This window comes from Corticium candelabrum, chromosome 18 (assembly GCF_963422355.1).
Source record: "Corticium candelabrum chromosome 18, ooCorCand1.1, whole genome shotgun sequence".
In the NCBI taxonomy this organism is placed as follows: Eukaryota; Metazoa; Porifera; class Homoscleromorpha; order Homosclerophorida; family Plakinidae; genus Corticium; species Corticium candelabrum.
The window spans coordinates 2,153,727-2,167,407 of record NC_085102.1 but is presented as its reverse complement, the minus strand read 5'-3'; the positions used below and the strand labels follow the sequence as shown (position 1 = coordinate 2,167,407).

The window sequence follows — 13,681 nt, the reverse complement described above, 5'->3', positions numbered from 1 at the left end:
CGACGCATGCGCAATTAACTTCGTATCGACTTTCTGATTTTTGTTTATATTGAATGTTGAAGTTTGTGGTCTAGTTACTGTGTAATAAATTATCCAAATTATTTACTTAGTTAATTAATTTGGTTGGGCAACCACACGTCGAACTGAAGGCATCCGGGCTGTTCACGGTTTGATTGCGTATGCGCACCGGTCCGTCGCTGCCAACATGCAACCGGCCATCGACATCTCCGAAGTGAACGCCATCTTCTGCCGAGCGCGGGCCGAGCGCGCACGATTTGGTCCTCACACCGACAAGTACGTCTTCAAATCGGCCGACCACGCGTCGAACGCGCTCCTACAGATGAACAAGATGAGAAAGGAAGGCGACATGTGTAATATGGAGCTGCACACGAAGGGCGGCAAGGTTCTCAAGGCTCATCGTCTCGTCTTGGCGGCGTGTTCTCCGTTTTTCGAGGCCATGTTTCGCAGTGACTTGATTGAATGCCGCAGCGGTGTCGTGCACCTGCAGACGGAGGATTACGACGTCATGGAGCAGTTGATAGAGTATTGCTACACATGTAGGATAGACATAACGGCGGATAACGTGCAGAGGTTGCTTCCTACGGCCGACTTGCTGCAAATTACGAACGTGAGGGTTGATTTAGAATGTCGGTTGTCATGATTGGTGCTGTGTGTGTGAAGTAGTGATAGTGAATTACTTAGTAGTGGAAGCTAAAGATAGATTGTTACACCTTTGTGGAGGTCTTGTGGGCATGATGTAAGCCACCGTATGGTGTGTTGATCTGAGCTGTGGCTTGAGTTAATTCTTTCTTATTGTTGTATTGGAACTTATTTTGGTTGTCCTCCTGTTGACACATGAGATAGGATCTTGATCAGAGTTGTCACACACTAGTTATTGTCTTATTTGTGTTTAGGTAAGGGTTTAGAATGTTTTCTTGCATGTTTTAGTTGACTTCCAGAAGTTTTGATTGTGTTGAGACCTTGGAGTATTTCTTAATTAAGCTTGGTTCACAATATTAATGACAACATGGACGTCAACATGGACGTCAACCTGGCGTCCTGACGTCCACCTGGACGTCAATATTGTGAACAAGGACAAAGTGGCGTCAAAAACTGGAAGTTGTCAGCCTCAAATGTAACCACTTGGGCATTTTTAGCGAATCAGCAGAGCTGTAAGCATCCTGGATCTAGAAATGGAAGAAATGTGGTTGATGCCACAAGAGAAACAGCAAGAGAAGGATCATCATCGCAATAGTTGTCCATGATTAGACACGAGTGTAGTTTGACTTGAGACTCCAGACCAACTTTGACCGGAACTTAGTGAAGTCTCAAGATATTGTGGCCAGGATGACGCTGACATCGACATCGGCATCGGCATCAGTCGAGTTGACTACGATGTTGGCGTTGATGTTGGCGTTGATGTTGGCGTTGATGTTGGCGTTGATGTTGGCGTTGATGTTGGCGTTGATGTTGGCGTTGACGTTGGCGTTGACGTTGACGTCAGCGTCAATATTGTGAACCAGGCTTTATCCTCTGTACAGGAACATGTGTTGTGAGCCAAGGGCTGGCTCCATCATGCACCAGGAGAAATGTTTACGCTTTGGTTTCTGGTGCTGGAATGATCTCTAGGGCCGTGTTTCCACTAGCTGCACCCTAAACTAGTTTAGCTTAAATGGGTTTAAGAACTAAACCAGTTCAAGAAAGCAACTGTTTCCACTAGGAACTTGAACATCCGGGATGTTCAAAACAAACCGTCTAGGAACGCCTTATTTTGAAGTATTGGGCTGCTTTGTCGCCGAGTAGAGCAACTGTTGGTTTTCACTGATTCAGCATCTGCTAGTAGGAATTTGCATGACGTTGACCAAGGACACCGTCTTGTCTCTTTCCGTAGCTACTGATTTCTTTCCCCTAGTTAACGACCCTTACATCTTCTAGGGCAATCCTATCCCAGCAAAATAGTCAATATCATCAAAATGACATTGTCAGAAGCCATCTAAACAAGCGGCTACTGTCACGTGACAGTTAAACCTAAACCACTTTGCTAAACCTACTTTGAAGTGGGTTTAAGAAAGCGGTTTAGGTTTAAAATAGAGCTGGTTTAGTGCAGGTAGAAACAGCTCAATTCTTAAACCAGTTTAGCTTGAACCACTTGCTAAACCGGTTTAGACGTTAATGGAAACACGCCCTACTTTACAGACAGTCACATCGTTTCTGCTCGCTCCCATGCCATTTTTTAAAGAATGAGCGTGTGAAGTCTTCGTGTAGCATGGATGTAAGCATTTGTACACATGGGCCAGCCTGGGTGGCTTTGCAAGAATGGTCGGGCTGGGCTAGTGCCACCAACTTGACACTCGGGGCTAGCATGGCTTGGCACAGCTCAGGCATGGCTAGTCCCTCATTTACAGGACAGTCTGGGTAAACGTGCTGTTTGCAGGGAGCACAGAATAGGTTCAGTAATGGCTGTAGTATTACAATGTGGTCTTATATTATCGTTGTCTGTTTATGGTTATTACGTTTATTTATTTTTGCCCTTAGTAGCATTAGAACCTGTATTTGAATAGACTGTTTATCAAACATTTTCAATGACTTTGTATCTATTTGTATGTTGAAATTGGTTTGCAGTGGAAGTGCCCCAATTTTTGTGTTGTCTGTTTTATGAAAGGGAAGGTAGGATAATATTCACATTCTAGATGTCATTATTATTATATGTGACAACATAGCAAGATGAATTAATAGAAGCTGATGATGTTGCATTCGAAAGGGTCAGCAAGTATTTATAGACTAACTGTTGGCAAACAAATAAAATGTCATTATTAGTGAATATGGTGACTTGAATTTAGCAATAGATTTTTCTGGTTGTGTTCATTATGTACTATTTGTCAAGTAATTTTGCCACAGAGTATAGAAGTTAGAGATCACAGTAGTACAGTATTCATTACGAGGTCAGATAGTTTTGGAATGCCTTTTTGTCTATTGCTTGCTATTTGTCTATTGCTTGCTATCTTCTTTCCAGACAACTTGTTTCACTTTCAATAACCTATCATTGTGTGTAATTCAAGTTGTATGATTTCTACTAAAAAGGCTTGGGTGTCATCCTAGAGGAATAGTATTGCAGTGAACCATTTTGTAACGATTATTTCTTCTCAGAGACTGCCTGGTCTCTTTCCTGAGAAAGTCCATTATGCAATATGTGGTAAACTGACTGTATATTTAGCTATAATCTCTACCTATAAAGGCGACCTGTCTCTCCTCTACTTCCATATTGTATTGGCTTTATGACAAACGTGTGTGTCAACTGTGGCGCTATGAAGTGGAAAGGAGAAGCACCTGGCATGTGTTGTCCCCCCCCCCCCCAGCGAAGCCGGGCATTGGAGCTTGTATCTAAATATACTCAGTGTTCGAAATTGCAGTTGTCAATTTGCCAATGGCAACTAAAACTTTCCGCTGGCGACTGCATGTTTCAAAGCTAGTCGCCAGCTTTGGTAAAATCTGCTATGTTTGCGGCGCTAAGCGGCTTGCAGTCTCTGGAGAGTCAAATTGCGTTTGTGTAGCTAATTAGCTAATCTTGTTACTGTTGAGTGGCAACTTTTTTAGTCTGGAACTTCCAGACCAGAGTGCGCGAAAATGATTTCGGAAATAGCCTTCTAAGCCAATCAGCTCCTTATAGCCGGAATGTTGGTTGTAAATTCTGATTGGTTTAGCAGTAATTGGTTATGCTCAGTACACTAGGGCTGATTATGCGCGCTTGTGAAAACTGGGTGGGCGGCTAAGTGCACGCCAGAGCCATGATGAAGACTCTGGTGCATGCACACATCTTACTTTTAGTTTCAGCTTCAGTTCTTTGATATTTTCAAGCTTGCGGTGACAGGACAGGCACAGCAGCGTCGCTAGACCATCACCTTTGACAACTGGTCGAGCGATAATCTCGCCAGTTGAGCGGCTAGACTAGCTAGCGGTCTGCCAATGAATCGAAGAGTCTTGGTTTCATACCGTCTACCAAGATGTCGCTGCAAACACTGCAGATGTCTCTTTGTTTGTGAGATCTCATGACATTTACAAATGATATGTTGATCTAGGTAAAACGATCCTACCCTGTTAGACTACCATTTAGATTACCATTTAGCATCGCTATTGATAAATACTTCCGAAATCCTTTTAGTATTGACTTGGTCCAGACTAGAGTTCGAGAAGTCCTCTCTGGTCTGGAAATTCGAGGCTACAACTTTTTACACTGTTGTAATGTGACACTCTGGACCAGGCAGAATGTATTCCAAACATTTGTATCATGCAGGTTGGATTGGTGTGACCGCATGCACTTTGCGAATTCAGGTTTGGGGAATAGAGAGAGACGCGTGTATACTGTACAAGTCACTTAGTGTACATGTTACTAGGATCAACAACACAACACAGCTGGTAGCAACACACTAGTAGGTGTGTTCACACTATGGTTTGCACCTCCTCACACTTCTAGGAATGCTGATAATGAACAGTAATTCAATCCAACCAATCCAAACACGTGGTAAATACTACTTTAGAGAATGATTAGTTCTCTAAAAGTTGCATTGTTCTGTGGTCCATGTTGCCATTGGTGTTGTTAGTTATACCAGTTGCTGAAGATAATTTTAGTTTTAACAAGTCAACAGAGTTGCTTTAATTAATGCTTGAGTGCGAAAATTATAATTGTTTGTAAAATGACTTGTCCTGTGCATAAACCTTGTGATAGGGAGCATGAAAAATGTGTCTGATGTCCAAGGCCATTGTGACCACGCCTACTTGTTACACTGGGACTAGCAAATTTTGGGAATTTCAAACACTGATGCTACACAATACATTAGCACATTCACAAAGTGACCCCATTGCCTAACATTAACAATGGACTACAATTAGTTTAATGTAGAGTATTTATACAATAAAGAAACAGCTACTGTCAGCAACCACTAAGTAAATTTCAGGGATGTGGCAGGCTAATTGTGTCCTTTGAAGAAGTATGGCTGATGTGGATGATTATAGATTACCATCTATTTATGCTAACCAGTCTGACGCCTGCAGGAGACATAGGCATTATGTTGTCTAGCAAAGGTGTGACCTTGTGAAGGTTATTTTGCTCTTTGGAAAGAGGTCAGCATAGCAGACAGTGCAGGGTGTGGGTGTGAGCAAAAATCATAGATTCAGGAAGACGTGAAATAATAGGATGGCAGAATGTCTAGTTGATTATTATTTGTGGAGCTGTCTGTGTGTCTGCCTTCTTGTCCAAGTAATTTTCTTATTTATTGAGTCAGAGTTTCTATTTGTCTATGATTTTTTGTGGGTTGAGTTTGTCTTGTTTGTTTGCTTGCTTGCAGACATTTGCTGCATGTGAGACTTAGAATACTTAGTTGATATTATAGGTGAAATTGGCCTGCTGTGAGTTTTTGGCTCATCACATTGATGTATCGAATGTCTTGGGATTCTGGCTGTTTGCGGATCGCAATATGTGTGACAAGCTGGCACTGAAGGCTTCCATCTTTATACGGGAAAAGTTTGTATTTGTTATGAGAGAGGATGAGTTTCTAGAGTTGCCACTGGACAGACTACAGTGGCTAACCAAACACATGGAGCTCAATATTGCTTGTGAAGACCAGGTATAGGAGGCATTACTCGTGATTTACATTTGTTGGTGATGCACAAACTCATCATTAATTTTAATTATTAATTAACCGACAATTTTTATGTAATTCAAAAGCACTTCACCAATTGACGCACATGCAATAGCTAATTGTTTCTGGTCTTTTTTCAATTTGGGAAGTTTGGCACTATCTCAGAGCAAACTCGATAGCTGAGCATTAGGATAATGCAAAAAAACAACATTGTAGGGGACGTTTTCTTTAAAGAACGTCCATGATGTGTAGGTTTGGTTTTACGGCTTTGTGTAAACTTTGATATTTGTGTAGGCGAAAGTAAAATGTGTTTTTGCATCACTGACTCTCCTTCAATTGATGGCAAACAGTACACACACGGCGATGGTTCAGCTGTAGAATGAAGGCACCTTGTGTCACATGATTATGTGCAATGACGCGCGTTTCTGTGTTTTTTCATCACTCAAGCCATTTGGTACTGTAGTATCACTTCCATTTGTAGAAAGAAACACAGAGGAAAGTGCGAAAGACTGAGTGATTGCAAGTCGCTTAAGGCGATCATGTGAAGTCTACAACATACAAACGACTGAGTCGCTTATGAACTGTAACTTGTTCTCTTTTCACTGTTAGAGTGGCCTGAAGCGTCTAGACCTGTCTCTTGTGTGCTCTAGTAGTTGGCCTTGGAAAGAGAGGCCAAAACAATGTGCTGTGCAACACAGCAAAAGTTCGGTCTGCAGCCCAAGGCCTTAACGTACGTTAACGTCTTCTGCGCATGCGTCAATCGGTGAAGTGCTCTTTTAATTAGATAGTAACTTTAGTAACTAAACAGTAGAGAGCAAGCAGCATATGTGTGCATGTGGTTAATAATTATAGCGACATTGCATGCAAAAACAATTTGTTTCTGAAAGGTAGCTTTTACATTGAGGCGTCTAGTGGTACAAACTTTTGATGCAAGCTACAGTAATACTCTTCTTGGTATTTGTTTAGTACAGTGTGCTTTGTACAGAAGACATTGCATTGATGCCATGTAGTTATATGGGACATGACGTGTCAGTGGCTCACAGGCATTTCTGGATACGATTGTTGCTTGTGTTCTTGATTGTATGTGCATATCCTGGTTTCCATTATGAGCCCCATGAGTGCAGGTACACCTGAACACGTAATAGCCCATTCATACTAACAGATTTTACCGTACCAGCACGGTTTTATCAGCTCGGTTTGATTTCATGTAGTGTGAACGCTTACCTGCCGTGCCGAGTGGGCCGAAAGTGTGCTGTCCCAGATCGCTCCAATTTGTCGTGCTCGGCTCGGATGTTTGTTTAGTGTGAATGGTTACCAATATGCAAGCGTGTTTGTGCATGTAGTTTGTTGCAAACGGCGTGGTCAGGAGAAGAAACATTGTTTGTGATTGGATGGTGGATACTCTACAAGTGCATCTTGAGGGATGCCGTTGTACTAGCAAAGTGTGTGATGGGTGTGGGCGATGTACACATTGTGATTGCCTTCTTTCCTTTTCGAGCTGACACGATAAGTCGATCTAGATTGCTGAAGTGCTGATCTAGATTGCTGAAATGCCGATCTGGATTGCTGAAGTGCCGTCAATAATATGGTAGCGAAATCATACTGACAATCCATAATTCTCAGAGTTAGCGTATGTTACGAGTGGCTACACCCACTGGCTCGCTAAAGTTTGCTACAGTAGTAAGTTGTGTGAACGTGGGCCTGCATTGTTTCCAGGCGTGCCCCGACTCGGTCTAGCTTCACACCTCTCAACACGGTTTGCAAGCGTGCTAGTGTGAATGGAAGAGAGCAACCTCAGGAGATGCAGTACACATAGAGACAGTTGATGTTATTTTTTGTCTTTACATTTGAATTCTGTGTTCTAAGAAAGAAATTTGTGGTTAGTGGTGGCAAGTAAGGGGTTGTTCAGAAGTATCAACGATTTCACAAACATACAAAGTGGACGCTTTCTGAAGCCGATGCACAATTCAATCAATAGTTTGACCATGATTCCTTGTATTAGAGGGTCAAAACGTGTGTCTTCAATGTTTCTGTATTGATAGAGTTCTTCCACAGTTCTGCTCCAGACAGCTGTGCTCTTTAAGGGCGGCTGAGGTTGTTCTAGAACAAAACTGGAATAGGCTTCCACGGTTGTACATGTTTGAAAAATCTCGTACATATGGGTGACTAGTGTGGCATGATGTAATTCCGCATTTCTTATGAAGCATACAGAGGCCGTAATGTACGCTTGTATGTACATTATGTACGTACCCTACATCTCGTAGTGTATGCTTGATGCGCACTTGAAATTGTCAAGAATTTTGAATGGACCCTAAAGTATGTGATGTTTGTAGCGGCTTAGGATTGGTCTGGCATCAAGCGATGATGACTGTCTGTGCTAAACTCTCCTGATTTTGTAGTGTCGTTGTATGTGTACTTTTTTGTTTGTATTTGTAACATAGTACACCTGCTCTCACTCATTATTCATGCTCTCTGTGGTGTGATGTTTTTATTTGCAGTATCAACTCTAGAATAATTAAATGGCAACAATGTGACTTCTTCTTTATGAAAGCGTATTAGCTTTTGTTGAAACTACCAGTAGACTTCTCGAAGGTCAAGCTGTTTTCAAAACGAGTTTGTTTGCTAGCTTTTCTAAATGGCTAATGTTTGTTTTGTCTATGTTACCAAGGTTTGATATTTGTGTGTATGCTTTTTCAGGTATGTGAGGCTGTGTTGCGATGGGTTGGTTACAATGCGAAGGAACGAAGTCGGCATCTCTTGAGTCTTCTTAATGATGTTCGCCTTCAACTGATGCATCCACATTACTTAATTTATTCACTTTATCAGCATCCGTTGGTGAGAAACCATGAACCAACTGCTACTTACCTCAGAAATTTTGTTGTTGGAGAGACTCCAAATGGTATTTGCAATACGTTTGTTGTTAGAGTAGTCACACGTAATAATGTTCTCGGTGTGTGCAAAGTGATGTAGTCTGCAATACAGATATCGTAGCACGACATGATAGTTACGCAGACAGATAGAAGTCAAGGTTGTTGCTACTCAGTGCAATGTAATGATGACTGTTTGTTACGTGTAGTATCTCGGGCTTAGTGACTTTATATCTATGTAAGACCTTACCAGAGCTATAACACACAGCATAATGAATGAAGGCTGTATATTTTCAGAATGTTTCGGTTTATGAACTTTCATCAGTTGAATTATTATAACGTAAACTGTTATAACATGCATCATAATGAAAACGGTGATCTTCGGTGTGGACTTTTCAGTTGTACATGTATTATTTATTATACCATATACTGTACCGAAACAGTTTGAAATACAGTCCACCCTCGATTATCCTACCACTTTGGCAAGCCATGGAGGAATAGGGGAGGGAGGGGGTGGAGAGAGGGGGGTGGAGAGAGGGGGGAGGAGAGAGGGGGGAGGAGAGAGGGGTGGAGAGAGGGGGGAGAGAGGGGGGAGGAGAGAGGGGGGGAGAGAGGGGGGAGGAGAGAGGGGGGAGGAGAGAGGGGGGAGGAGAGAGGGGGGAGGAGAGAGGGGGGAGAAGAGAGGGGGGAGAGAGATAAGTGAAAAGAATGGATAAGCAAAGCGTTAGAGTTTCAACCGTACCTTGGAGTTCCAGTTTTTTTTAGTTTTAGTATGTACATGGAGAGAACATGTATAATACACTATTGATGAATGGATTGCATGAAGACGTAATATGTGTACTATATATGCAAACTGCTATCACTAAACAGTTGAAACTAATTCTAGAAGCCTCCGTATATTTTGTCACCATTACTACACGTTGTCACTGTGCTTGCACAAGATGGGTATGTGACCCTATTGTAACCCTTAGCCCTAACACGGTCGGATAATCGAGGCTTCGGATAAGCAAATGTCTACTGTCTACTTTTTCTATTGTTATAGCTCGATTAAGTGTTTTGCAAGTAAGTAATTACATACAGGCAGGTAACCAGGTACCGTATAACTGGATTATTTTATTGCGATCATGATATTCTACGAATTCTGCAAAGAAATCACGGAACGGACAAATAGCATTCACAGATATTTAGGTCTATTCGTGGAGTCCCAAGAAGTCACTGTTCTAACACATATTGCATATGTGTACCAGTGACTGTCTTCCTGTTTGGACTGCAGCAATTTAAGTTGCAGTAATTAAAACTTTGTAAATTCTCAAATCACAGTAATCTAAGACTGCGGAAATAACCTGTTATAAAGTAAGATTGACTACTGTGTGCCACTAATTTTACGGTTCATGATTGGTAATGCACATTTGTCTTTACAGGCAGTGCTGTGTCGTATGATTTTGCGTGGAGACGTCGAGATCCTGGTGTAAAAGAGCGTATATTCCCAGGATTGGATGACATTGTGATTATGGGTGGGGGAGATGTGTTTGAGCAGCATGCTAGTGGTGAACGATACAGCTCTCAGGAAGATACTTGGAGTCCCGAGGTGTGCATGACGACGAAAAGAGTTCGGCTGTCTGTCACATCTGTGAAGGGGTGTTTATATGTTTTAGGAGGTTAGTCAATCTTTAGTTATATTGGGATAAGATACAAGTGATACACTTGAATGTGTGAGCAGCACATACCATTTTGGCTTTTTATTTAATTACACATGAATCGATGTCCATGCTCTCTTTTTTTTACCGAAAATAATTTATTTCTTTAGTCCATTGCAGTGCTTTTACTGTTGTGTTTGTGTTTAGGTCACGATGGCACAATATGTCTCCGTTCTGTTGAGGTGTATGACCCATTGGATGGTAATTGGCAGCCAGCTCAGCACATGAACTATCCTCGTGATAGTGCAGCTGCTACTTCTTTCGAAGACAAGTTGTACATGATAGGGGGACACAATGGTGAGAATTATAGAGCACTAATAATAAGCATGTCAACTAACATTACTTTCTTCATTGTATCACTCGTTGGTGATTGCTTGAACGTGCATGCACAACCTGCAACGATGTAGGTGACCCCAGCCATAACCAAAATCATAGCGACTTTTTGTTTGCCTAGGACCGAATTTGTAATACAAAATTGCTCATAGGGACCAAATTGGCTCATCAAAGTTGGTTCTGCTGGACTGCTTTGTTGCACAAATTTTGTTGCACAAATTTTGTTGCACAGTACTCACACGTTTCTATATTTGGTTTTTATTTTGGTTATGTATGTTGCTAGTTAATTAAATAGTTCAGTTGTCATGGTTTTTGTTAGTCATTTGTTTACTTTAGCCATTTGCCCTGAACAGTATTCTAAGTGACACTGACCAGATTATGCAGTGCACCACAACATGCCTCCTTGTGTACTGACTAGATCACGTGCACTATAGTGTTGTGAAACTCTAGCCAGGGCCTCATTTTGTGTACATTTTGTTTGATTCCATATCCTGAAGACAGTGTAAAACACTTCAAACAAACCTCACGAGTGCAGTACTAAAATTCGGGTCAGGTGTAGAGGTTAGCATGAAAAGCAATGGTAAAGACTCGAATCAGTATGCTATGAGTGTTGTTTTAAGGAGTCGTGTTTCTTTGTCAAGAAATCGAATTTCGTATACAAGAGTGAATTCTGTGTGATGTGATGTGGAATCTGAAACTAACTTATATGTAACATTGTTGAAAAACGCACTAGTGAAGACGTGAATCAACTACCTTATAGGTTGACAAGGTTTATTATCTGCTTTATCCTTGTACAGTAAAACTTGTGTAATATGCGCGGTTCCACAAATAGTGGTCACATTAGACAGGTGGTCTTTATAGAAAGGTTGGTTTCCCGGATGTTTCACTAAGACATGCCTGCAGATTTCTCTTCTGCGAGTTTGATAACTTTACCAAGGTTGCCGATGTTCAGCTTTTTCTCTTCATGGCCATGTACAAGGTATTGCTCTTCCATTGGTTGCAGAACTGGATTCGAGCTTCTAAACACAAAATGTCCTGTATAATAGCTGATGTACTCTGATTAAAGTCAAGCCCTTTGAGTAGGAAAGTTGCATCCGGTTGACTTAGAGGTTATGGCCTCAGCTTGGTCACAGTCACAGCAGTCGTTTGTCGTGTTAGCCAGTTGGGCGCATTAGCAAGGTCATTTTATGTTACCAACGGGTTGTGCACAGTATAATAGTTGCTCTAGCCAGGTGGTCGCAACTACATGTTTTACTGTATAAGTGTAATTTAGTAGGCACGCTTTGTTGTCAAGAAACTCGAATTCAATAACATAAAGCAAAACGAACTCGACGCTATGTGGAGCCCGAGGCTAACAGAGTCGGTGTCCCTTTGATTATTAATGAGTGTCAGGATGCAAACAGACAAACTCACAGACAGACAGGCAGGCTAATGAATTACGTTTGAAAATCTGTTTGTTTACTCTAAGGTACGTCTCGAATGAACTCCGTGGAAGTTTATGACCCTGACATGGACGAATGGACGGATGTCAGTCCGATGGGTGTTCCTCTAACCAGCGCTGCTGCTGATTCGTTGGGTGAGTATATTTACGTGTGTGGTGGTAATGATGGAATGAATTTTGTGGATCGACTTCAACGCTTTCACGTGCACACTGACCAGTGGTCAGACGTGAGACCACTGCCGTCGCCTAGAAATCGGCTTGGTCTGACTGCTCACAATGGGGTACTTTATGTAACAGGCGGTCTTGACCCATGTGGTGAGTGGCTTTCAAAATGCGAGAAATACGATCCAGAGACTGACACGTGGACTCCGATCAAGAAAATGAATGTGTCACGGTGCAGACATTGCACTGCCGTCGCCGATGGTTACATGTATGCCTTGGGTGGATTTGGTGGCACCGAGACCATTCACTTGAACTCAGTTGAACGTTACGATCATGAAACTGATGAATGGCATCAGGTTGGCCCATTAATCATGCGAAGAGGTGGAGCCGGCTGTGGCGTGTTGAGCAAGCGACGTCCCATTTGTCCACACAAACACGCTAACTCGAAGAATTTTTGTCGACGTGAAAGTCAATGTTAAACAGTATGTTTCAGATATTGGAATAGAATTAGAGATCTTTCGTGATAGTGATGTATATCGTTTTCAATCCATTACTAGAGTTTCTTGCTTTACAGTGTAGGTAGTGCAGTTTATTTGATATTTAAATTAGTGAAGAAATGGGAAAAAGTTGCAAGAATCACTGGTTTTCATTCACATTGAAGCCCATCTTGCTTGAGCATTATTTTTGTATACAGTATACCGTAGACCGGGGAAATGTTGGTAATGATAATATGACTGAATGAATGACTGATTCTGTTTTTAAATTTCCTGTCATATTTAGAAAAATGGTGGAAAATGTCAATTTTTTATTTTGGCAAATATTAATTTTAGCAATTTGCAAGTCTCCTCAACATGTGAGGTTACAAGATGTACATGTTGTGTTCCTTTTGTCCGTGCTGTTACGTCTTGTATTTCAATGCAAGAACTACGTGCACCTGGAGACGACGCAGTCCACCGTACAAGTGGCAGTCCATGAGACATGCACCAATGAAGGCCTCGAGCTCCAAATGTCCCAGTAAATATGATGGCTCAGTAGTGGATTCAGGATTTGCTAGACCGGGGGTGGGGGGGGGAAAGAGTAGCCGCATCCCCAGACTCACGTGAGCCTTGCAGTTTCTGATTCTCGTATGCTGAAAGTGTCATATGGGAACCGGACACTGCCAGCCTCAAGTGAGTCTGGGGACGAGGCTAGGGGGAGATGGTACAAAATTGAGTTTTTTAGTGTGTCTTGTACAGTGAGCATGTGCACTTGCAGGTATTTTAGATCAAGATGTTTAATAGTTGTAGGACCCTGTAAGCTCAGATTTGAAGAAGTACCCATCTGTTTTTATTAAAGTACATACCAATGACTCTGATAGATCAATTGACAATAGCTCAATGGGAGGCAAGTGCGATAGTGCCCTCACCTGTATCCACTTATGTGACTGCTGATATGGCTTTGAACTTCATAGAGCTATCTAAGCCTATCTTGCAAGAGAGAGAGATGGGCAATGGCCACGATACGCTGTGGTAGTGATGCATGGATTTGTGACAATGGGTGTACGCA

General features: G+C 42.0%; 1 protein-coding gene across 2 annotated transcripts; it reads left to right on the top strand.

Annotated features, from left to right (window-relative positions):
• Positions 1-37: 37 nt before the first annotated feature.
• LOC134193950 (kelch-like protein 18) lies at positions 38-12,772 on the top strand. 2 transcript variants are annotated; one of them, XM_062662822.1, is made up of 6 exons: positions 38-628; positions 5,388-5,621; positions 8,334-8,535; positions 9,925-10,161; positions 10,348-10,497; positions 12,002-12,772. In XM_062662822.1, the coding sequence occupies exons 1-6, from the start codon at positions 206-208 to the stop codon at positions 12,613-12,615; spliced, it is 1,860 nt and encodes a 619-aa protein (XP_062518806.1). In that variant the 5' UTR covers positions 38-205; the 3' UTR covers positions 12,616-12,772. The 2 variants fall into 2 exon arrangements, with proteins under 2 accessions (XP_062518806.1, XP_062518807.1); XM_062662823.1 differs by lacking the exon at positions 5,388-5,621.
• Positions 12,773-13,681: the final 909 nt, after the last annotated feature.

Bases quoted from the DNA above. Each gene is read 5' to 3' on its own strand.
- LOC134193950 (XM_062662822.1), top strand. From the start codon at position 206: ATGCAACCGGCCATCGACATCTCCGAAGTGAACGCCATCTTCTGCCGA. The intron at 629-5,387 runs GTGAGGGTTGAT...TTGATATTATAG, and splicing joins ACTTGCTGCAAATTACGAAC to GTGAAATTGGCCTGCTGTGA. The intron at 10,498-12,001 runs GTGAGAATTATA...GTTTACTCTAAG, and splicing joins CATGATAGGGGGACACAATG to GTACGTCTCGAATGAACTCC.